Here is a 26,838-nt window from a genome sequence, read left to right on the forward strand (position 1 = left end):
GGAGGCTGCAATGCTTGGTAAGAAATGTACGCATTATCCTGCCCATGCAATTGTAACCCCTCTGTACAGTATGTTCACAAATAAAATAAAATAAAATTAAAAAAAAAAGCTACTTCCACTTTTCAACTGGTTAATTGGAGATAAGAGTCTCAAGGACTTTCCTGCCCAGGCTGGCTTTGAACCGCTATCCTCAGATCTCAGCCTCCTCAGTAGATAGGACTGCAGGTGTGAGCCACCAGTGCCCTACAAGTGTGTACAATTTTATAAACTTTTCAGGTACAGGTACAAGTAGATATCTGCAAAGAGATAAAGCTTACTTTTTTCCTCATTGCCTTCTTCCATACATTACAAACATAGAAATAATGTTTTTCTACATATTACAAAGCCAACATGGTACATAAAACACTAAAAAAAGACCTCACTGTGGTCTATCTTAAGAGACAAATTCTTATGTATTTATATGTGCATATGTGTCAACCACAAAGAAACTAACAAATACCAATAGGACATTCTTTAGATGTGGTGGGGGGATGAACTTGTCTCCATGGCTTCTTTGTAGGAAATTGATCATTCAGTGACAGGGATATTTCTTGTAAAGGAAGCACACAGACTCCATCAAAGAAGGAAAAATTTAGGGTTGCTCAAACGCAAGAAAAATGCCCTTAATGATATGCTTTTGAAAGGTTTACTAGTAAATTATTTCTATTGAGAAACCCCAGATAAGACAGTGAAAACATCTGTATGGTATTAAAGTAATGAAGATTTCGAAAACTGGGCTTTCATGACTCAGTGTAGGTGGAAAGAAAAATTCCAGAGAACTGTTATCTACTAAAGCTGGCATTTATTATTATTCATCAAAGTCAACAAATCTAATGGCTTTGAATATCCTGAGATATTTCCCAACACTTAGGCCAGTTTCTGCAGACAGATCATAACCTACAGCAACATATAAAAGTATCAATTATGCTGTCCCTGCTATACTTTATATCACTGATATGCATATCTTTATGCTGCCAAACATCTTGTCAATCAAAGAGAGTGACATGGAAAATAAAGGCAATTTAAAAATCCACACTACAAGCCAAGCTAGCGCTGCATGCCTATAATCCCAATCCTTAGAAGGTGAAGGCAGGAGAATCCTAAATTTTGAGTGAGACCCTCTCTCAACTCCTCCCCTCCAACAAAAACTAAACAACAAAATTCTATAATACAGACACAGTGGTCTAGGATTGAAATATAACTGGGAGACAGAGAGGGAAAGGTAGGGTGAGAGGGAATCACTTTACTTCTGTGTGGATGTTTTCTACACAATGGCTTGAAAGCATCACTTACATCCCCTATGCCAATTTTGGAAACTTTCTACCTTAGGTAGGTATTCTGAGCTTCTGATAGCTCCTGCTCACTAACCTTTACTGAGGAGCACTAGTTCTAAATCCTACCAAGCCCAAATCCCTAAACCTACCCAGTTACTAGCATTCAATCACTCTTTAATTAGTAATAGCAAACTTCCTCAAATCCGAGTTGGTCAAGTGTCCTAAAGAGGGAATATATTAAACAATCTTTAAATTGGACAATGATAGCTCCTTAACAATTTCCCTATTGACTGTACTAGTGAAATATGACCGTCCAAGCTCAAAACAACACAAATGTATACAGCATTATTGAGGAAATTTAAGAATAATTCTTTGAATGGAAACCATGGACACATTTTACAAAGAATATCAGAAACCTATGACCAACCAAAAATGAAGGAACAGATGTTTCTCTTCTTTACAGACAAAAAGTTAATAAATTGTGATCAACTTCTGTTGATTAAATTTCTAGCAGCCATTCCCAACCCTAATTTGTTGAGACATTACATTCAAGAACAGAAAACCTTCCCACAGCCCTAGGGAAGAATAAAATCTGCCCAGGCAAATAATGATCAACTTATTCTTCTTGGTTGGTGATTGGTTTAGAGATGGACATATGATCTAGTCCCAGCCAAAGAATTGTGAGAGGAAATATGCTGGCATAGAGGCTATAAGATTTTGTTTCCTAGCTAAAATTAAAAGAGAAAGAGACTTGGAAAAAACAGCTGCCCCTTTCTGCTTTGAACGCTGTTTTACCTGTGTTCAGGGTTGTCGCAACCATATTTCAAATGAAAGAAAAGCCAAGAAAGTAACAGAAAATTTGACCCAGAGTCCTGATACTGTTGAAATGTCTCAAATTCATCAGTTTTCAAGAAACCTGTCTCTGGATCACTTATTACTAGAATAAACCAACCATTTACCGCCACTTTGTGATCTGATAAGGCTCCACTATTCAAAGCAGAAGATACCCTGGCATGAAAGAATTCAAGAGAAGAAAAAAAGAGCTAACTTCTAGTTACTTCTTCTAAATACAAGGCATGATATGCCACTTCCACCACTAAAAGCACCTGTTCCTATGTGTGTCTTTATTGTTCCTTTTCCTTTTATTTCTTCCTTTAGTATTTCAGGCTGTGACATATAGTAGGACAGTTAATAAATAACTATAGAATTGACTTGTAATCAGTATAGTGGGAAAATATTGCTAATCAAGTACTAGCATGCCTTTAAAATGTTTCATGGGACCATTTTGTTTTATGCTTATAGTTTCCCTATAAGCTGAAAAGGACAGATAGTTCTTGTTTTGGGTTTTTTGTTTCTTTTTGTTTCTGCAGTTTGAAAGTTTGAACTTGGGGCTTCATGCTTCCCCAAGCAAGTGTTCTACAGCTTGAACCACATTTTCAGCCTTTTTCTATCTGTTTTTTGTTTGTTTGTTTGTTTTTTCTGAAAGAGTCTTGCTTTTGCCCAGGCTGGTCTGAATTAAGATCATTCCATTTATGCTTCCTGTTGTAGCTAGGGTGATCAGTATATATCACTATACTTACCTTTTTCTATTGAGATGGCTGGGGGTATGGGGGTGGGGGAGGGGGGCGGTTGTCTTGTGAACTTTTTTGTCCTCCTGATCTCAGTTTCCTATGTAGGTGGGATGACAGGTACATATCTCAGTACCCAGCTATTGATTGAAATGGGCTTTCTCAAACTTTTCCCCATGCTGGCCTTGAAACACAATTTTCCCAATATCTACTTCCTCAGTAGTAGGATCCCAGGTTTAAACCACCAGTGCCTGGCTCTTCTGACATTACAGAAAAAAAGGTTTAGGGGCTGGGGCTATAACTCAATAGTAGAACACTCGCCTATCATGTACAAGGCCTTGAGTTCTATCTCTAGTACTGAAAAAAAAAGCCCTCACAAATACAGATTTAATACTTTGAGCCAGTGGCTCACAGCTATAATCCTAACTACTCAGAAGGCTGAGATCTGAAAATCACGGTTCAAAGCTAGCCTGGGAAGAAAAGTCGGTGAGACTCTTATCTCCAATAAATTACTCAGAAAAAGCCAGATGTGGCACTGTGGTTCAAGTGGTAGAATGCTAGCCTTGTGTAAAAGAGCTCAGGGATAGCACACAGGCCTGGAGTTCAAGCCCAATGACTGACAAAAAAATACAAACATATGCACAAACTTGCTATGATGAAATATTGTTGAGGTATTTCAGAGAAAGGCAAGATTGAATGCATACAAGAGAAAGTTCACATAAAATGAAGACATTTTATATGCCTTAAGAGGTTGGGAGGGATGGGAAAAATAATGAAAGGGGTGACACTGATTAAAAAAATGATGTCAAAAGACATTATCCAGAGCGCTAGCCTTGAGCTGAAGAGCTGAGGGACAGCGCCCAGGCCCAGAGTTCAGATCCACAACCAGACCCCCCCACAAAAAAAAAGACATTATCCAAGGGACCCCAGAAAGTCAAATGCTTATTAAAAAGAAAATGTATACAATTAAATGAGACATGGAGAACATGAAATCTGTCAGTCAATAAAATGTCAGAGGTATATGTGTGAAAGAGAAATAAAATTTATTAAATACCAAAAAGATGGATTGCATACATAAACTAATTTGTTGAACGATAACTCCTTTGTACAACTACTTAAAGATTATAAAAGAGTATACTTCTAAATCCTTCTCTGGATGTGGGAAGTTTATAAATTTTAAATGAGTAGCAGAGACAGAGATAGATGAACAGAAAAAAATGACATTAATTTTTGGAGGCAGGCATTTTCAATCTATTCATCAATTAGATAGATTTAATTAGTCTGAAACCAAGTAGGAATGAATACCCCCATACATAAAGAAAACGAAAGCATAACTTACTCAGCAATTGAGATGACGTCTTTATTTGGTCCTTAGAAAGATTAAAAATACTAACAAATTATCATGTGTTTTAAATCCTGACTCTTTTCTTAGAGTCCTTTAAGAATTTGACAAACACAATGACTCCTTTTCAGAAACAAAACAGACCATACAAACACATTCAACTGAGTGGGGAAATGTATATAATATCACAAGGCTCAAGAACCCTGTCATTATGACTTAGTTCCCAGATAACTAGCTCTTGTACCAATTAATTTGAAGAAACTTGCTCAGTTTAAAATGACCAAGAAGTTAAGTCATGATTCCCAACCTCTGAAAATATTATTACAATCTCTAGACTTTCTGAAATTTATATATTGAAAACAGATTTAAAGGAATTGAGCTCACATGTTCATACCACATGACTCCTTCCAGTTATTTTTGTAACCTAATCAATTAAGAAAAACTTAAAACAATCAAGAAAAAAGCCCCAGCTTAAAAGCAGAAACAAACAGGATAAATATATTAGTAAGGTGAACAAATATGCATAAGGAAATAATGTTAAATCCAGAAATCTCTAGACTCAGTTTTAGCTTACAAAGATCACAACCCAGCCTGGGTGGTAATGGTTCATGCTTATAATCCTGGCTACTCAGGAAGTGGAGAACTGGAGGATCATGGTTCAAAGCTAGCCAAGGAAGAAAATTATTCAAGACTCCATTTCAATTAATGAACAAAATTCTGTACTGGAGACATAGCTCAAGCGGTAGAGCACCAGCTACGAGAAATAAAGGTGAACAAGAGTACAAGGCCCTAAGCTCAAGCCCTAGCACCAGCACTAAAAGAATATAAAATTTAAAAAATAGGGGATGGGAAGGTGGCTCAGTGGTAGAGTGCTTGCCTTGCATGCACGAGGCCCTGGTTCAATTCCTCAGCACCACATAAACAGAAAAGCTGGAAGTGATGCTGTGGCTCAAGTGGTAGAGCGCTAGCTTTGAGCTGAAGAGCTGAGGGACAGTGCCCAGGCCCAGGGTTCAGGCCCTATGGCTGACAAAAAAAAATTAGACCATAAGCCCTTGGGTTTTGGCAGGTAGTAGAAAGTACTGGGTTTCATCTAGGCCTGGAAGCCCCGAGTTCTTTTCCTATGAGACACTACAATGAAAGTATCAAGTTCAGTGATACCTACATTCACCAACATTGTATTAAAAATTCTTCCATTTGACTGATATTATTATCTAGGACACTAATTTGTAATCCCTAAACAGAACCTTTGGTAAGACCTTTTTAGAAAGGAAATATACTGCATAGACTATATAATAGGTATTATCCACTGGTGGAGTCTAGGACTGCAGCAAATAGATGACTAGTTATCCCACATAAGAAAATATATACTATAAATGGGTCCATGTCCATTCAGAACAAGTTTTATCCATCAGTGAGCACTAAAAACTCTTTTTGTTTTCAGAGCTCTTGGTATTTTGGAAGTGCATGTAAGGGTGTGGACTTCTATATGCTCTAGGAACAACAGACTAAGGTACTAGTATCTGGTAGTCAGGTAGGTTATAATCAAGTAGAAGGAAGAGATGTGCAGACAATAAAGCAACAGTGAGGAAAATGAGGGTCACTCATTTAAAGTATCAGAATGTCAGAAATGGTAAAATAACTTCCAAAATTAGACACTCAAAAATTCCATCTTAGAGGAGTAGAATGCCAATGGGCTTTGTACAATGTCCTAGGAAACAGACAGGGAAGGACTAGAGTATGCTTCTCAACCATTCCTAATGTTAAGCATTGTGTTGGGGAAGGGCTGGAGGTTCAGGTCACATGGTAGAGTTCTTGCCTGAGAAGTGTGAGGCCAAGTTCATAGTCCAGTATCACAAAAAAAGTTTCACCAGGTATGGTGGTGCATTCCAGTAATCCTAGCTATTCCAGAGGCAGACTTCGTTTGAGGCTAACCCTGGCAAAAAGTTAAGCTACAGAGTTAAAGCAGGATCAGTAAGGTCTGAGATCTAATTTGAAGAATAACTAAGGCAAAAAAGAGCTGTGGCTATGGCACAAAAGGTAGAACATCTGCCTACTATTATTAGGCCTTGAAGTCAAACTCCAGTGTTTTTTAAAGTGTGAGGCACCTGTTGACTATAGCTTTCTACATCCCTCCCCTACGATATAAATCTTCAAATGTAAAGTGGGACCTTGGTGTCATGTCAGTCTGTGGCTCTCACACTAGAGTAGGCATCAGCTTCGGATGAAGGACTAGCAAAAAGATTGCTGGGCTCCTCCCACGGCTTCTGATTGGGTAGAACTCAAATGGGTGGGGTCTGAGGATCTGCACTTCTAGCAAGGTTCTTAAGAGCTGCTGCTGCTGCTGCTGCTGCTGCTGCTGCTGCTGCTGCTGCTGCTGCTGGTTCTGGGAACACCCTGAGAGCCAGTGTCTAGCAACCGGTAAGGCTAGGGCTAAGGATAGGGAATACAGACCAGTTTGATGGTGACACTGGGGTTGGATGTGCTTCATGCTAGATTTAGACAAGCACTCCAGTTCTAGGTCACATTCTCAACACCTGGTGTTAGTAGGAGGAGCTTGTCATTTATTCAGTAAATAATAACTGAGTATCTACTGTGCATCAGGCAATAGGGATACAGCAGTGTCCTGGCGGAACTTACTAGTAGGGTTCTACTATGGTTTGAATGTGTCCCTCACAAGGTTGATATGATGGAGATGAATCCCCAGTATAGAGTTGGGAGATGGGGCCTACTGGAAGGATTTAGTTAATAAGAACCCCAGCCTCATGAATGCACTAATGCTAGTTACAAAAGATCTTGAGGCTGTGAGTTCAGTATCTTGTTCTCTCTGTCCCTTGTGATGCATTTTGCCACGTAATAACAACAGGAATCCCTTTACCCCATCCCACCCCAGATGTGGCCACTCAATCTTGGATTTCTCAACCTCCAGAACCATAAGCCAAACAGATTTCTATCATTTATAAAGTACCTAGACTGTGGCATTCCATTACAGCACACAAAATGGACTAAGACAGATGAGGTTCCCCAAGGGAATACCTCAAAACTTCTTTGGTTGTCACAACTGGGATGCTATTGGCATACAGTAGCCTTTGGTTTTCAATGCTCCCGGGAATTGGGACTGACCAATTATTTTACAAGTATTAATTATAACACCCTTTACTCTCAATTTTAAGAAGAAATAGTTTTAAAGAGAAAATGAAAATCTGAGAAGCAAATCCTTTCTGTTCTCTACTACAAAGCAGAGGCCAGATCCTGGCTTCTCTCAATAGATTCCTTTGCTCAGGTAAGGAGCTCAGATTCTTTGGGAGAGAAGCAATCCACTAGGAAAAGTCTTTCTTCTGTAAGAGGGTGACATTTGAAAATCAGATCTTCAAGCACCATGGCTAGCCAGGTACTCTTCTAGGAAGGCTCTCACTCTGAATCTACGTAGCAGTTTTGTGTGAGGCACTTGATAAAAGGTGGTGCATTCTAGAAAGAGGGGAGACTTCTGGGACATCTAGTGTGAAGGCTTTAGTATACTTCAGATGTGAGTGGCACTGAAGGGTGAGTTGAAAATATACTTCATACTTAATTGGTGGTGTGACCCTAATCCCCAGTCCCCAGCATGAGTAAGCACTGGAGGTGGGGGGAGGGGTTGAGCAAAAATAACCGGCCTGGAAAAAGAGGGCTGAAGGGCTCCTGGGTATATGTTATGAAACTGAGGAAAAAGCAGCACAAGGGAGCTGACCCTTTTCTCTCCTGTTTATCGATGTGGAGAGAAGGTAACACTGAGCTTGGACTGAGAGATTTAACACTGGGCACAGCCATTCATGAGGCAGAGGAAACAGATACACATAAGGCTGACTACAGCGTAAACAGGCACCCAAGCAGGGAGAAACTGCTCCCAGGAAGCAAACCAATGAGCGAAGCAATCAGGTAGTAAGAAGGTCCGGTTACCAAGTCCATCAACAAGGTTGGGTAGGGAAAATTTAGCTTTTGTCTCCTCTAGTCATAATTTATTCAGAAGTCTGATTTAGCTTGTACAAATTCTGTCAAACAATTTTTTTTCCAAACCCACTTGTTCATTTGTTCTTCTGAATCGGTAAGACTGAGCTAATAGTTCTGAAGCATGTTAACTAGCCCTTTCTTTGGGCTATTTTTCTATCTACAGAGGCCACAAATCTGCATCAATTGTAGTAAGAAAGAGGAGAAACTCCAGATGTGAGGTGCTGGAGGAACCTCAGGGTACTTCGTTATGAATATTTAGACAGTTTTCCTCTTGTTATGAAAATTATGGCAATCTGTTCCTCAGAATGAGTTTCTGATGAATTTCAGTATCATAAAAGCCTTTTGTTGGGGGTGAGGGGTAGAGATGACATTGTTTAAATCCTGATCAGCTGAATTTCACTTTCACTCAGAAAATATCAACCCCTATGGACATTTTTTTTGCAACATCATAACTCTGAGTTCTGATGTGAGTTTGTAGTAGAGCATGCTAAGGAGACAGCTGTGCAGGAAAGAGCTGCTGCTCTCCTGCCATACTGCTGGGCAAGTTTTGTCCAGGGTGTCTTTAGATCAGAAAGGAAGAAGGAAGGAGATGGTTAGCATTCTGCACCTGAACATAGATGTGCATCAAAATCCAGAAGCAGGAAAATGGTTTAAGTGTAAAGGAATTCTATGTCTGTCAGTAAACATTCCTCAAAACTTCACTGACAATGATAATTCTCCTTCCTGACTGCTACTCACTTATGGACACACTAATCTCAACATCGTCTCATACTCTCACTGAATTGTTCACAACTTCCCTTTGTCTTCCATGTGGCCACTCAATACTTGGATTGCAAAAAAACAAAAAAAAAAAACCCTTTCTCTCTGAGTTCTAAAGCTTATAGAATTGAATCAGAAAATGAAGTTGTTGGAAGAAATGACAGGGTCTTTCTCTAGTACAACTCTCTGAAGTTATAATGTAGACAATGAGGAGGAAGGCTAGAGAAATCAAATTATGTGTCCAAAGTCACATGGCTAGTGACAGCACTCTTCCTTCTAACACTCTAAAACACTTTACCCAGTTTCTGCAAACCTATTCTTCATTAGTAACCTATTTTCCCATCAGGATGCTTTTAGCCAGGTAAATGGATATGGTTAATAGATATTTGTAGGACTAGCGGCCAGGCTTTCCCCACATGGATTTGAGCACTTGTAACTCATTTACACTCATTTACAGGCACGGGAAGCCTATCTTAGGCCTAAGAATTACCCTTAAACTACATTTTCCAATATCATGGTTACTAAGCACTCACAACGTGGCTACTCTAAATAGAAATATACCATACCTGTAAATACGCATTGGAAAAAAGATGGAAAGGGTAACATTGATCAAGATGCATTGAACTTATAAACTGACATGTTCGATTGAACACCCTTTGGACAACTACTTAAATAAATTATACATTGGATTGTGATGACATCACATGGGAAAAAAAGAAGAAAGTATCTATCTCATTTGACCATTTTATATGGGTAGCGTGTTAAAAGGTAATACTGACAAATTGAGTTAAATAGAATGTAATTAAATTCAGTTCTTTTTCTTTCTCTTTTTTTTGTACCTGTCCTGAGTCTTGAAGTCAGGGCCTGGGATCTCTTCCCTGAGCTTGTTGGCTCAAAGCTAGCACTCTACCACTTGAGCCACAGCTCTACTTCCTACTTTTCTTTTTGGAGATAAGAGACTCAAGGACCTTCCTGCCCAGTTTGCTTCGAATTTTGTAAGCCTCATCTCAACCTCCTGAGTAGCTAGGATTAAAGCTGTGAGCCATTGGTGCCTGGCTCTTGTTTTTCTTTTTTTTTTTTTTTTTTGTGGAGCTTGAACTTGGGGTCTGGGCACTGTCCCTGAGCTGTTCTGCTCAAGGCTAGTGCTCTACCACTTTGAGCCACAACATCAGTTCCAGTTTTTGAGTAGTTAATTGGAAATAAGAGTCTCACCGAGCCTTTTCTGCCCAGACTGGCTTCTAACCTAGATCCTCAGATCTCAGCCTTCTAAGTAGCTAGGATTACTAGCATGAGCCACCAGTGCCTGGCTGTTTTTTTCTTTTTTAATGTGCCAAGTAGAAAATTCGAAATTACCTATTACTTCAATTGGCTCACATGATATTCCTATAGCTAGTAATGTTCTAAGACACAACTAACCCCCTACTATGTAGTATCTTATCCTTCTAAAAGCCTCTTGTCTCCTCCCTGCTATGTTACAAAAGTATCTGGAGGTATTTAAGGAGAGATGTATTGAGAAGGCCTGCAGGAAATCAGAGTGGGTAGTGTTGGCTGAGTGGTTTAGGCTAAAAGTAAATGACCTCAAGTCCTATGAATCTTTAAAGTACTTGAGCTGTTATTCTTTAGAGTCTTTCTTCCACTTAAACAGTGCAAAATAAAACAAACTAAAAAACAGTGCAAAATACTTGGAATATACAAAATAGAATGATTGTAGTATATGCCATCCTATAAAATTAGAGACTGTACTGGAAAAAATAATGAAAACAGACAGGGCTGGGGGTGGGGGAGTGTGCTGAAGTGGTAGAATGACTGCCTAGCAAGCACAAGGCTCTGAGTTCAAGTCCCAATATCAGCCCCAAATTATATGTGTGTGTGTGTGTGTGTGTGTGTGTGTATGTGTGTGTGTGTAATATATATACATATTATATAAGGATTTTCTTTTTAAAATAAGGAAACTCACTCTTAGTCTTGCTATCCATCTCTGTTTTTGATGGGTCTAGAGTTGCCACAGGTGGAGGTAACTTCTTCCCAATAGTCTGTGAAAGAAAAGATAATTTTACACATTAAGATGGTTCTCATCACCAAGCAGAAGAATAAAATCAAGATCATAAAGACAAAACTGGTTCCAAAAACCACATTCTCAAATTTGTACTACTCTTTGTATTGGTGGCCGCACTTTAATAGACCTGATCCTCAACGATAAACAAAGAGAAAACTAGATAAAACAGGCTTTATCCTTGAAGGTACTCAGTATCTTTTATGTTCTTGCTTCCTTGGAGGTTTCAAAAGGTTTATTATTGTTAGCAAAGAAAACATTTACAGTTTGGTTCATTTTCTGAGAAGCTGACTAAATCTACAGAGGTCAAACAGTTGACTTAGTGGAGGTGCTTCAAAGTAAATGCAAAGCAGGAGAACAAAAGTAAGAAGGAAGAAAACTAGAGTAAATATAGGGATGCAGGGATAGGAAGGACAGGGAGATGGATGGGCATGGAGAGACCAGGGTGCTCAGAGAAACTGAGTCTTATTGTAACTCCTCCTCCTCATCTAAGTTTCCAGCTACTTTACAGAGTCTGAGCAAACATACTCTTGACTCTAGGATAAGACAGTCTCACTGTCCCCAAAATGTCTCTCCAGGACCTTGAAAAGATTCAATGCCTTAGAACCAATGCACCTACTCACTAGTTAAAATAAAGACTATGAAAGTTGAGAGCCCACTGGCTCACACTGGTAATCCTAGCTACTCAGGAGGCTGAGATCTGAGGATCACTGTTCAAAGCCAGCCTGGGCAGGAAAGTCTGTAAGACCTATGGCCAATAAACACCAAAAAAAAACCAGAAGTAGAACTGTGGATCAAGTGGTACGTTGAGCACAAAAACTCAAGGACATTGCCTAGTCCCTGAGTTCAAGCTCCAGGACCATTAAAATACATACATACATACATACATACATACAAGTTTGATTTGAGTTCATTTCCTTTCCTCATCTGGAGATAACTGTATTTTCATTCTTTGTTTATTAAATTGTCCTAGAAAAGATAGTATTATCTCTACCTAAAGAAGCTCCTGAAAATATAAGTTACCCAGGAACTTAAAATCAAAAACAAAAATCCAAACAAACCAAGCCAATGGGTCCAGAATCAAGGGCTGTTCCCACTCTTTTCCTCTGCCTTGTACTTGTGTGATCATGATTAATGCCTGAGAAGTATTCACTGATACTAGAGAAATAGCTATCACAACCACATAGACGAGTGAATCAACCTCCCTCCAATAAGAGCTTCACCAGTGAGAATTCCGACCAATGGGGAAACCAAACATCTCTGTGCCCTTGAACATATGAAGAGGAATGGGCTACATAATTCAAAAACTGGCATGGTAGAATTTTTCTTCAAATAAGTAATTCACCAGTTTTTAATTTGCAAAGGTTCTTCATGCTTCAAATGTTGAAACTAGCATTAAATATGAATAAATCACAGAAAGAGGATAAATCAAATTTTCAGCCCTTCATGAATTTTTAAAAACATTTGTGACAGAAAGCCTTTACATTTTGCATAGTGACATTTTTATTTGGTGCTGCAAGACTTTCTATATTGGATAAAAAAAATGAAACCCCAAATAATATGCCACCCCTCAAGTGTTAAATACTCAAACTAATAACATTTTATGATTCCTTGAAAATATCACGGAAAAGAAAAAGTTAAATGTTCTTCTGCCATAAGGTCAAATTTGATGAATAAATGTTCTTAGGATTATCTTGAAAGATCTGGTATTATCAGTAAAATGAGAAACTCTCAAAGCATCATTTCACTGACATTTCTGTTCATACTTTAACAGCATCCCTACCAATCTCTCTTCTTTTCTTTTTAGGGTCCAGAATAAAGCATCCCTACTATTAAGACATTATGGAGGAAAAACAAAAACAACTAGATTGTCAGCGATAGAATGAGGGAACCAGAAAATGCAAGCTCAAGAACTACTTCCAATCCAGTCTTTCTTGAAAAATAAAAAGACATGCAATGGTTGAATCTTTAAGCCAGATGTGTTCCTTTGGAGAAACCCTTGCAGGTTGCATATTATAACAACTTCCACTTAATGGTAGCAAAAGAAGCATTGCTTTCATGTCTCATGACCCAGTTTACCAGATGTCCAAACTAACAAGTATTAAGAAGGACCACCAGGGGCACTGGGAATGTGGCTTAGTGGTAGAGTACTTGCTTGCCTTGCATACATGAAGCCCTGGGTTCCATTACTCAGTACCACATAAACAGAAAAAGGCAGGAGTGGCACTGTGGCTCAAGTGGTAGAGTGCTAGGCATGAGCAAAAGGAGCTCAGGGACAGTGCCCAGGCCTTGAGTTGAAGCCCCAGGACTGGGGAAAAAGAGAAAGACCACCAGTTAAACGCACTTACTTTAGTACAGAAAGGCATGAAAAAGCAATGCTTGCTCTGGTTTCCTCTTCACTCTTGTAGCAAACGCTATGCACTGACCTTGGTGGATCTCGGTACCAGGTGTGATGGTGAAGGTGGTATCATGCTCATCTTCTAGGGGTGCTAGACCTTAAATCCTTCCATCTCCTTTATGGGCAGTGATATAAAGTCTAGAGTCCAGTGCTACGGGTATTATGATGCTTCTGTCTTCTCTAGAACCTAGGCCTAGACAAGTGTGGCCCTTGACTGTTAGCACAGCAAATTCCCAGGCCCCGCCCCAGGCTTTCTCAATCAGAAACTCGGGGGATGGTGCCCAGCAGTCTCAGAGGGAACAAACCCTCCATGGGTTCTCATGCATGCTCAAGTGAGGGCCATCAACCTAAATACAGCAGCGATTACACTCATTTTAAATAAATACCTTGTGTTAGATTAAAAACTCAGATGCCTATTCTCTATTCTAGATAAATGACAAAGCATATTTTCCATTTTTCCACACACAAAAAGTTTCCCTTGTCTATTCTCACTGACAAAGAAACTTATCGTTGCCAGTAAGCTACACATTCAAATCTAGATCATACATAACTGAAGGCCAGTTATGGAGCAGGCTTCAGAGGACAGAATAAAATAGGGAGGGGCTGGGAAGGTAGCTCAGTGGTAGAGTGCTTGCCTTACATGCATGAGGCCCTGGGTTCAATTCCTCACCATCACATAAGCAGAAAAAGCCGGAAGTGGCGCTATGGCTCAGATGGTAGAGTGCTAGCCTTTAGCTGAAGAGCTGAGAGACAGCGCCCAAGCCCAGAGTTCAGGCCCCATGACAGAAAAAAAAGAATAAAATAGGGAATCTTGTGTATACATCTCTTCACATCTAGCAGGTAGGGAAGGAGGAGGACTTAAGACTCTCCACTGGTGGCTTTCTTCACAGAATAGCATGTCCCCACCCTCCTGGCTACTAAGAAAGATGGTTTATCCAGGACAAGCACCAACCAGGCACTTAGGGGCTATGCCCAGACAACATGTGTGGCCAATTCACTTCTTAAGAGGTCAGTAAACAGGGCCATTTCATTGTATATCTTCAGAAGGAACAGACTCCCAAGCTCTTCTCTCTAGCTCCAGCCAACATTTCCTCTTCCTTCAGTGAGGTGGCTAAAGACTTTTTAGCACAAACATCCACATTGATGTGGTCTGCTTGTGCCCCAAGCCAGATGCCAATTCTTCATATAGGAGTGGATGTGCATATGGAAGGATTTATACAGCCAAATATTCCACTGACTCTGGCTATAGATCTGCTTCAAGATACAGCGATAATCACCACATTGGTGTCACTTTTCTCTCTTACTACATCCCAATCTCCATTGCAAACCTAATGTTGAAAAAGAAAGTTCCAAAAACTCATCTCTTTGAACCTTTAATAATACTAATTCCCTCTCTTTCTAGCTCTCTTTGCCAAAAGCACTAAATAAACTTTTGGGGGAAGTTGCATGTATTCTCTGAATGCCACAAGATCTGGTAACATAGCATATGAACAGATAAGTAACATATGACTTTAGTTAGTGGAACAAGTAACTTTTTTTTTCTTTTTCATGCCAAAATGAAGAAACTAATGCTTCCAGGAAAGACAATCACTCGATTTCAGTCCAAGGGAATTAGTTCCCAAGTGATAAATGTATCTAGCTTTTTTGTGATTGTGGAATGTGGGACCAGACTCCTGCTCAAATCAATAGTATAAAAATCACTCCTCCGACTTTATTCCAACTTATATGCAAACTCCTTTGAGTATAAAAAGAAGTTGCAAATTACAGGACAAAAAAAATGCCAAGGAGAAAGCTTAAATTCATCTCTGAAGATCTCCTCTCTAAAGAACCACACAGAACTCCAGCAATACCAAGGCAGCCAGGTTTAATGAGTAGGAAGAAGAGAGAGAGGAGGAGTTCATTGTAAGCTACTAGTAGAAGATGGCCTGAGAAACTACATTTAGATATTACTCATGCCCTCATACAACGCCAAACTCATGAGATGACCTTTCAAACAACTGGCAAAACCCAAGATCAAGGGTGGCTCTTGGATGCATTCCTTTCACAACACTAGCATCTGACAGCATTCCTTCCCATTCCAACTACCTCATATTTGTTAGATGCTTGTTCAATGTGAGGCAGGAACGCACACAACAAGACAGGAAGATGTTGAACATCATCACAAACACTGAAACAACTATGGGGGGGGATAACTGGTTCTCCACAGTGGTAAATTGAGGAGTGGCCAAGAGTAGAGCATGGTAATCCTCCATTCTGCTCATCTACAGGATATGGAGAATTATAAGGGATAGGGCACAGTGCTAAGAGGAGGGACCGAATGCTATCAATACATGACCATATCAGATTTTCAGATTTTCCTCTCTACTACAACTCAGAAAGATCCCTGAACTGCTGTGAAAACTCTGTGTAAAGTTTTTATTTTCACATGCTCCCTGCATGAACACCTTTGACCAATGGTATTAGGGAAAGTCTTCTTGGCTCTCTGCAGGGAGCTATAGGAGCAGAGCATGTTAGAGCCAGAGAAGAAGGAGTGCAAAGAATTGTCCTCACAATGGAGTGCTTTGTGCACTCCCTACTGGAAGGCTTTTCATTTACATAAACAACTGTCAATCCGCTTGCATTTGGTGGGCCCAGTTTCAGCTGCACTATATCAACAGAAGCTATGCCAGAGTAAAACATAACTCAAAACTCTAAATGTAACAGGCATGTTCCTATAAACGGGAAAACTACATTTGTCGTTCCATCCCGGGTACAGGGTTTAACCTTTGAAGCACCTCCTATAACATTATACCAATTCCAACTCCTCCAAAGAGGCATGCCTCTCAGCCCCTACTTTTTATCTTGGCTATAAGAAATTAAACTCTTAAGACTGGGGTGCATGACTCAAGCAGTAGAGCACTAGTCTAGTAAGAACAAAGGCCTGAAGTTGTCCTTAGTAAAACACACACACACACACACACACACACACACACAGATAAAAAATTTTTATTGTGAAAATACTGTACAGAGGAGTTACAATTACATGGGCAAGATAATGAGTACTTTCTTATCAAGCATTGTAGCCTCCTCCTTTGTTTCCCCTTCCCATCCCTTCCCATCCTCCCCCGCCCCCCCACCCAATGCTCCCTGTCCTCCCCCCGCCCCCGCCGCACATGAAAGTTGTAAAGTTCGTTTTCGACTTAACAACTTGTACATCTCATTGTTGCAATGGGTCCACCTGTATCCCTATTTAAACGATTTGTTTTTCCCCTTCCCCTCCACAAATTATACCGACATCAAATACAGTGAAAGCAGGGGTTATATTGTGGGGGAGGGACATACAAAGCAACAAAGAAATAATCTTATAAATGACACACAGAAAATTTAAAAGTTAAATTTCTGATTATAAAATCCGGCTTAAGGGCTAGGAAGGTAGCTCAGTGGTAGAGTGCTTGTCTCACATGCATGAGGCCCTGGGTTCGATTCCTCAGTACCACATAAACAGAAAAAGCTGGATGTGGCATTGTGGCTCAAGTGGTAGGGCACTAGCCTTGAGCTGAAGAGCTGAGGGACAGTGCCCAGGACAAGAGTTCAAGTTTCAACTGACAAAAACAAAAACTGACAAAAAAAATCGGGCTTAAGATTTAGAGTCATTCCTTTGTTGTTATTTGTCCTGGTTGTTTTGAGAAATTCCAGCTAAACTAAACCTCTTGCCTAATCTGTGTTAAAGACCTCATCAGAGTCACAGATGTCCTAGAAGCATTTGGCAGATTAACTATCCATGTTGCCATTACTCTTTGGAAACAACACCCTTCTTGAGAGCAAGACGGGATGTAGCATTAATGTCTTGTACTCACAAAATGAGAGGTTGCTGGTAAAGCAGGGAACTTGGGAGAAACCGTCCACTCACCCTTTAACCTAGCACCAGGTACAAAGAAAGGAGATGTGCTCCCTGATAAGTCGGGAGACCTCTGTACCTCTTGGTGCCTGCTTGTTTGTGATTATCATGCGCCAACGTTTTTACAACCTGCTCACTGGTGATGGCACATTGTCCACAATATTTTCATGAGCACTTACATCACACTTCCTTTCATTTCCAAACATACACGCAATCTCCTATTAATTACTGATTACCATAAAGGCTCATCCAAGACTGAAGATGTCATCTAGATTCCAGTTTGAATTCATGTATTAGAGAGAGAGAGACAGAGAAAGAGAGGTGAAGAGAGAAACAGACAGACATGGATGAATTACTGCTTATGAGTATAATCTGAGACAATTTCTGTTATTTATCATGTATTTAACTTCTGCCAGGATGTGATCATTTGGTTCCTTTGTTTGCAACACCTCTAGATATCATGTCCCACAGTCATAGAAAGGGTTAAGATTGAAAAAAATTATATTAAGTGAAGTAAGCCAGGCCCAAAGGAACATAGGTCCCATGGTTTCCCTTATTTGCAATAACTAGTATATGTCTGAGACAAGCAGAAAAGGTCAGATAAGTGGATGTTAGTGAAATGAACCCCAAGATATGTATTCAAATGTTTTTGCTTTCATGCAATTGTTTCTAACATATTTATAAGATTTCTTTGTTGCTTTGTATGTCCCTCCCCCACGGTATAACCCCTTCTTTCACTGTATTTGATGTTGGTATAATTTGTGGAGGGGAAGGGAAAAAACAAATCGTTTAAATAGGGATACAGGTGGACCCATTGCAACAATGAGATGTACAAATTGCTATGTCGAAAAACGAACTTTACAACTTTGGTGGGAGGTAGGGGGCCGGGGGAGTGGAGATGGGAAGGGATGGGAAGGGGAAACAAAGGAGGGGGCAACAATGCTTGATAAGAAATGTACTCATTATCTTGCCCATGTAATTGTAACCCCTCTGTACGGTATTTTCACAATAAAAAAAAAACAATCAAAAAAAGACGATGCTAAGCAAAATGAACCCAAAGATATGGACTCTCTCTCTCTCTCTCTCTCTCTCTCTCTCTCTCTCTCTCTCTCTCTCTCTCTCACACACACACACACACACACACACACACACACACGAAAAAAGATTGTCTTTCTATCAAAGCAAAATACCTGTCTGTGGCTTTAGGAGTTTCCATTCACACTGGAGAAACTCAGCATCAAAGACATTGAGCATTAATTAGCTCAATGATGTGGAGAATGTACATTCAAACATATTAAAATCACAGACAGCAGCTCTCCCTGAACATCTGACACTATATTAAAATACTGCTTATATTTTACTCCCACTGTTCCCAAGACAGAAGCCTGCATTCAATTTTGTTGTAGAATCACCTTCCTCACAGAAGATGAACAAGCCAAAGTTAATTTCTATTTCACAGACCACATTGGCAAAATCCAGTTTGTCATTATACTTTAAAAGACTTTTCCACTGCTATGACAGATAAACAGAAATTGTCAACATTCCTTCTATCAGAGGATTGGCTTCTTATCATTTGATGAACAACGCCTTTATTTTAATTGTATTTGGAGAATTTGAGAGTGGATAGTGAGAAGAAAAGATGGTATGGTACACATGAGTATTATGGGCTGGTTTGGGTGTCATTTGCACCGTGCTTTAACAACAAATATGTTTCACAAAGATAGATCAATTCCTAATTTTCCCATATAGTAAGTGTATAAAATCAATTTCACATACAAAGACACTTTGCAGGACTGTATGTTCAGCTGTTTACTTAGGCACATTATAGTCCAGGCTCTTTCCCCTACTTGAGGATGGCACCTCCACCACCATCCTATGGGAGTTCATCTATCTATCTAGCTATCTATCTATCTATCTATCTATCTATCTATCTATCTATCTATCTATCTATCTATCTATCGTCAGTCAAAGAGTCAAAAAGAGTTCAGTTTTTGGTAGTTTTCAGCAATTCTTACTTCTGACACACAATCCACACCAGCTCATGACAATTTTACATGTAAGAGACACCTGAGGGCAAGGACATATTTCATTTGGCTTTCCCTTATACATCGAAAATGAAGATTTGCTTCAGGGACTCATTCATTCATTCACCCATCTAGCTATTCATTCATCCATTTGGCCTTCTACACTGGATTGTGCATATGTGTGAGGCATAGCCAGAGTCTTTAATGTTTAATGAGTTCAAAATTATAATCAGAAACAGACTCATTAACAGAGCAGCACTAAGCACAGGGATAAACACTATAATACAGCTGTGCACAGAAGAAGAAAAAGGACCTCATAACAAATCTACACAGGGAAATGGGCCTCACTGATGAGGCTTGTGCTAACTTGTGCTAGCTTCTGAAAGATGAACAATTGTTGACCGAATAGAGAATGACAGAAAGGCTACTCTAGCTGGGGGAGGGGGAGGAGGAAAGCAAAAGGAAAATTAAGAATATATGCAAGAGCTAGACGGGGAATTGTAGCATGAGGGTGTCTGCAGCAGGAGGATCATGGATTCAAGGGTAGCCTGGGTTACACAGCAAGAATCTGTCTCAAAAAATAAAACAAGAATAAGAATATGCACAGTGATTATTTACCATAGCTAAGATATGGAAGCAACCCAGATGCCCCTCAGTAGATGAATGGATCAAGAAAATGTGGTACATATACACAATAGAATTCTGTGCTTACATCAGAAAGAATGACATTGCCCCATTCATAAGGAAATGGAAAGACTTAGAAAAAATATATATTAAGTGAAGTAAGCCAGACCCAAAGAAACACAGACTCCATGGTTTCCTTCATTTATAATCATTAATATATGTCTAGGATAGTCTAGTAGATGATCACAATAGCTCAATAGCTATGTACATATGACTATATAAAATGGTGCTAATCGAAATGAACTCCAAGATATGGAAACAAGAGGTTTTGCTTTTGTTTTTGGTGTACTGTGTGAAGTTATTTCTGTTTTCTTTCATTTTTTCCCTTTGGTTTATCCCCTATTGTCACTGTCTTTTATTTTGGTACCTTGGGTCTTGTATATCGTTTATTTGATTTGGGGAAGGGAAGGAGAATTACAAAATGGTGAGACAAAGGACAAAGGGTGAACCAATGCAACAGGGTACTCACAAGATACTCAGTTGGAAATGAACTTTACAACTTGGGGCGGAGGATATGGGAGTCGGAGTGAGAGGGAAAGTGGGAGAAAAATTAGAGAGTCTGTAACAATGTTCAACAAGAAATGCACTCATCACCTTACTTACATAGCTTTAACCCCTCTGTATATCTCCTTTACAATAAAAACATTTTTTAAAGAATATGCAGAGTGAATAAAGACTTCCTAGCATGAAATAGAGGTTCAAGGCAAGCAAGGTAAGTTAGGACCAATGTTACAGTGACTTATGCTTTATCTCCAAAACATCTGGTCATCATGAAAAGTAAACAGTGGTATGACATGATCCAATTTATGACTTTTAAGACTGATAATGAATGAAGAGGAAAGAAAAGGGTATGAGAAAGCCCAGGAAGCAGAGGGAAAGTAGACATAATTCAACCAAGGCAGTGAAAATGTGGATGTAGGAAAGAGACTTGAGAAATACCTGGACCGCCCACTTTGTCAAAAGTACATAGTCACCATAGGCATAAATCAGTGGTTGTGAACTGGTATGAACATGGCAGAAAATTTTCTAATTCTGGTATGCTCTTGAGTCTAAACACATGCATGCTACATGGCTATTGAGTGGAAATCACATGAAAAAAAATCAACATCAAGTTCACAGTTTGATTAATGAGCCAGAGGCTCAGGAAAGTACTGTGGAGAATTTATCCTAATGGAGAGACTCACACAGATATGAGTGTCTCAGAATTCTGATACTAGTGTAAAACATTTAGTGAGGAAATAATAAGCCTGTGATAGTTTTGAACATATAGCTTCTTGTTAAAACCACCTACCATTTGAAAACTGAAACATATTTTTTAAAACAAGACATACAGGTAACTCTTAACATAGAAAAACATCTTTCTAATCTGATGAAAGTAAATAGATGGTGGTGGTGGGTTTTTTTTTTGCCTTTGGAGTTTTTGTCATTTTAGGTGATGTAAAAGGGGGGGCACAAAAATGGAGGGATGAAGAGCGAACAAATGCAGTCATGCTATTCAGTATATGCTATGTAGAAAATGAATTATGCAACTTGTGGGCAAGAACAGGAGGAGGCAACTAAGGGAAAGTGAAAAAAGGGAAGAGATTATCCAAAAAGAAATATATTTCATACCTGATTTATGAAATGACAATCCCGCTGTAAGAAATTATATTAAAAATAAATTAAAATTATATTTTAGAAAGTAAGTTGGCTAGTTAAGTTTGTCTCCAAAAATGTCCTGAGCTAAAGACAAAAATGGGAAATTTCAACTAGGCAGGATGATACATGCCTGCTATTCCACTTGGGAGGTTGAGTAAGGAGGTTTGTGAATTTGAGGCCATCTTGGGCTACATAGTGAGTTCAGGACCAGCCTGAGCTACATAACAAGACCTTCTTGTGTGGGTGTGGGTGGCGGGGTGTATGTGGTGGTGGTGTTGGTGAGGTAATCTGTCCTGCAGAGTAGGGAAAGGAAATGAAATAGTTTTCGTCAGAAAAGAGGTAGTACTTGAATCATGTTTTGCTGCTTTTATTTCAAGTAAAACTGCCTCTTAAAAGTCTTAGGGAAGCCAAGCACTGGTGTCTCATGCCTTAGGAGGCTGAGATCTGAGGATCGTGGTTCAAAGCCAGCCAGGGCTGAAAGTCATTGAGACTCTTATTGCCAATTAACCACAAGAAAACCAGAAGTGAAGCTGTGGCTCAAGTGGTAGAGTGCTAGCCTTTAGCAAAAGATCTCAAAGATAGTGCTTAGGTCCTGAGTTCAAGCCCCATGACCAACAAAAACAAAAGTCTTAAGGAATTCATTGGAATATTTAGCTTTAAAAAGGAAGGCAACAATGTGGAAAAGTCTGGAATACGTTACATGTTAGGTGAAAGAAACCAGTGACAAAAAGGCAAAAAGAGTTAGCCCTCCCTATACACCTGTGGGTTCCATATCCACAGATTCAATCAATCTCCGACTTAAAATATTGAGGAAAAAAATACTATAACCATACTATACATGCACATAGTTTTTCTTTGTCATTATTACTTAAACAATGTAGTATAACAACCATTTTATAGAATTTACATTATATTAGATATTCCAAATAATCTAGAGATGACTTAAAGTATGGGGAGGATGCTTATAGATTATATGCAAATGCTACATTATTTTATATGCACAGAAGATAAGCATTATAGACTTTGATATCTATGGTGGGTCTGAAACCAATACCCCATACTATATTAGGCTAACTATACTATAGTATTCCATATATATGAGGTACCTAGAGTACTCAAATTCATAGAAACAGAGAGTAGAAATGTGGCTAGTTATCAGGCTACAGATAGGAAGGAATGAGTGTTTCATGGGTATAATTTCAGTTTTGCAAGATAAGAAATGTTCTGGAGTGGACAGTGGTAATGCTTGCATAACAATGAGAATATGCTTAAGAATACTGGACTGTATACTTAAACATGGTTTTATAACTAATGTACATTATATAAAAACTATATAAATTGAGGGTACGAATGGGAGGAGGACAACTGGGAAGACAATAGAAGGGGTGGCATTGATCAAGAAGCATTTGTACTCATAACTTAACTGGAATTGTAGCCTCTTTGCGTGACTACTCAATAATAGAGTGAAAACATGGTTCCAATGGTAGATTTTATGCTATCTTAGACCATACCCCTCTTTCTGGTGAGCATCTCTCCATCTGCCTACAAATGTCAACTGCAATGGCAAAATTTTGTTTATGAGGCTCTGATATCCTAGTGCTTAATATTCACCCACAAAGAAACAGAGAAAAATATACAACAGAGGGCCCATCAGCTGCACTGGACATTGATGAAAATGAACTAAGCAACTCAAGGGCAGCGATGGGAGGGAGGGAATGAGAGGGAAAGAGGAGACAGCTTACACTAAGCAAAAGGAAAAAAATGTATATATCACCTGATGTAGAAGAAACTGTTGTATTAGCAAAGCTCATCGAATTCACAAACTTTATAGACCATGATAATGACAATTTGCCTTGTGAAGGTTAAAATGTGTTTGTGACTTTAACTGAGTGTCACTATCCTACAATACTGTGAACTTGTAAAATTTATATAATCACTTAATCTCATAAAAGTTTTAAAAAAAATATTCACCCACAGAATAACCAGGGGGAGTAAACAGCATCTAATGAGACAAATTAGAGAATAAATCCATCTTTGTCCAGAAGCTTTCCAGCTCAGGACTCCATGTTATGCTCATTCACCTCTGTCTTATCAGAAACACCCCTTCTACAACTACAAAAGATAACCTATTGATCCCAGAAAGCCATTCTCTAAATCTGACTATTGCTAAGTGATACTGGCTTTAATATGGTAGGATACATTGTTTACTTTTATCATCTGTTCCTAAAGAATAATACTTTAAAAAATCATCCAGACTCCTCAAATTTACAGAAGGGCAGAGAAAATTACATTGAAAGTTGTTTAAGAAGGCTTAATCGTATTTTTGTGTATTGTTTTTATTGGAAAGAATGAGTTTAAGTCACATATTTATCCAAAATAGGGGCTTCCTTGATATAGCTGAAGATCAGGTACACAGGTGATACATCTTCTTAGTGCAGAGAAGTGTATTTCGATGACAATGGTTGAAACCTCCTCTCACATCCTGCCTTGGCTTTCCGGCTACTTCTCTCTGTAACTAACTTCTACTAACTAAGTAGAATGAAGGCATGGAGGAAAAGGACTGTGTCCTGCTCATCTTTGACTGCTTTAAGGTTCCTTACACATTGGAAGTACCAAATATCAGAATTTGCTTCAGTCCAAGAGAAATTCAACATCCAAATAAAGTTCTGAGACTTATGGAGAAAGTACAGTATGTGATGCATTTTAAGGTACTAAGGAGGAGACAATGGAGGAAACAAACCCAAATCATTTCTTTTGGTGCTTAGCACTAATGTGAGCTAATATGGAATAGAACTGATTTCTGGGAGCAGCTTCTACTTGCTATGTGATCTTGGGAACATTACCTATACCTCCCTAATATGTCAGTTTCTTCTTCTGAAATAGAGATAAAATATAATATATTTTCTAGGAGGATTTAATGAAAAGGGTATGTAAAGTTCTTACTGTTACTGAATTTTGCTGAAAAAAAATCAATCATTATAATGCCTTTTTTTTTTAAGAAAATGAATTGTAATTCCAAAGAATTTTCAATTACAAGAACTTCCTAAAACACCAAGTTAACTACCATCTCCCTTTGCTTGGGTACTGGAGAGTAGGAAGCAACTTTTCTAAGATGGTTATACAGCAGAGATGTGTTTGTATGAAGAAAGGATGAAATGCAATAACTAGCCCCATATAGGCAACGTCTGGGAGGAAAAACAGATAGAATAAGAAGACAGGAGGACTGAGGAAGGACAGAACCAACAACACATAAGAGTTTGCAGGTCAATTATGTCAGTTAGGTGGTGTCTCCAGTGAGTGGCTTGAAGACCACCCCTCAATTACAAACCCATGCCAACATCCATCAGATGGAAACTATGGTAAAACAACAAGGCATGTGTCTGGGAAAAACAGCCTGTTGTCAGAGAACAGAAAGCCTTTTATTGAGAATTTTGATACTTGGGAGCAAACACACCACCATAGAAAATGACCCCAAGCCATCTTTTACAAAGCTTGGCATCTATTCAATAATGGATGAAGAAATCCTAAAGCGCCATGCCAAATACTCCTCCCAGGGCAAGTAAGAAATAGGTCCAAATGAGACCATTAACTCATAGGGCACAGATCTCTAAAGCCACTAGTGGAAATTACTGACAGATACTTAATGTGAAAAGCTGAATTCACAATCCTGTAGCTGGGAGTGGTCAGGCCTCTTGCCAAAGATTGCTCTTAACGGTTTCTTTCAAGATCAACAAGGAAGAGAGAACTGGAATCCTGCCTTAGATCCTAGATGGATGTAGTACCTTAAATTCCACAAGTCTTTGCAGTTTGAATACTATGATGCAGTCTGTAAGCCCCAAACTGCCTTTCTATGTTATTTTTATTTTTATGTTATCAAGAAAGTATGATCAAGATATATCGTATTCATAAACTGTTAAATGTCAACTCCTTAAGTATAACTACTTAAAGATAATAAAAAACATACAAATAAATGAAATAAAAATAAAAGTAATAAAAAATTTAAAAATAAATAAAATTTAAAGAAAGAAAATGTGTTGTTAGTTCTAGTATGGAGATTTAAATGTAATGTCAATGACAATCAAGGTAATCACCAAAATTATAGTCCTTCCAACTCCTCTATGTATCTAGAGCCTTAAAATAGAACCTTGGGGGCTAGGAGTATAGCTAAGTGGTAAAATGCATGCTTAGCATATACAAGATCCTACATCTTTGGAGCCTAGGTCCAAACCTCAGCACCACACACACACACACACACACACACACACACACACACACACACACACATACTTCACACACAGCTTTTTATTTTTATTTATTTCTTTTTGTTGGTCATGGGGCCTGAACTCTGGGCCTGGGCGCTGTCCCTCAGCTCTTCAGCTCAAGGCTAGCGCTCTACCACTTGAGCCACAGTGCCACTTCTGGCTATTTCTGCTTATGTGGTGCTGAGGATTCGAACCCAGGGCCTCATGCATACAAGGCAAACACTCTACCACTGAGTCACCTTGCCAGTCCCCACACATAGCCTTTTAAAAAGAGATTTTCTATAATGCAAAATGGGAAAGATACAAAATTACATGTATGGAAAAATTATATACATGATATGATCTCAACCAGTTAAAAATGTATAGCAGCAGGACTGAAAGTTAATACTTAAAAATGTTAATCCAGTGAGATTAGTGCTTTTGCTTTCCTTTTATTGATTTACTTTCCACTGCATCAAAAATTATCATTTCATAATAAAAAGAAATTTTAAGAAAATAAAGTAGACAACTACGGCTATAAGTTATAGTCAAGTCCGGCACCAGTGGCTCATGCCTGTAATCCTAGCTACTCAGGAGGTTGAGATTTGAAGATTGTAGTTGAAAGCCAGCTCAGGCAGGAAAGTCCATGAGGCTCATCTCCAATTAACCAGTAGTGCTATGGCTCAAGAGGTAGAGAGCTAGCCTTGAGCTGAAATGATGAAAGTCAAGCCCCATGACCAACAACAACAAAAAAAATTATAGTCTATTTTCCCATATTATTGATGCCTGCTCATATGGTCTGATTTAGTTTGAAACACCTCCTAACTAGAAATCACATACAACTTTCATTTGTGTGTCATTATATTTTTAAGTCATTAGTCAGGATGTTAAGAACATCAGCTGTACAATGAGTCATGAGTGTAATTTACAAGAGCCTATCCATATAGAATTGTCTCT

The 26,838-nt window shown here is 39.0% G+C and overlaps 1 protein-coding gene across 5 annotated transcripts in view; it reads right to left on the reverse strand.

Annotated features, from left to right (window-relative positions):
* The window catches only part of Sh3kbp1 (SH3-domain kinase binding protein 1), a 337,484-nt gene that overhangs the window by 95,314 nt on the left and 215,332 nt on the right, over window positions 1-26,838 (reverse strand). For all 5 annotated transcript variants that reach the window (XM_013026512.1, XM_013026514.1, XM_013026511.1 and 2 more), the window contains one exon: window positions 10,924-10,999. In XM_013026512.1, coding sequence (XP_012881966.1) covers window positions 10,924-10,999 — 76 coding nt within the window. The remainder of the gene's footprint in view (window positions 1-10,923; window positions 11,000-26,838) is intronic.

The sequence above is a fragment of the Dipodomys ordii genome, unplaced genomic scaffold (assembly GCF_000151885.1).
Source record: "Dipodomys ordii isolate 6190 unplaced genomic scaffold, Dord_2.0 Scaffold94, whole genome shotgun sequence".
In the NCBI taxonomy this organism is placed as follows: Eukaryota; Metazoa; Chordata; class Mammalia; order Rodentia; family Heteromyidae; genus Dipodomys; species Dipodomys ordii.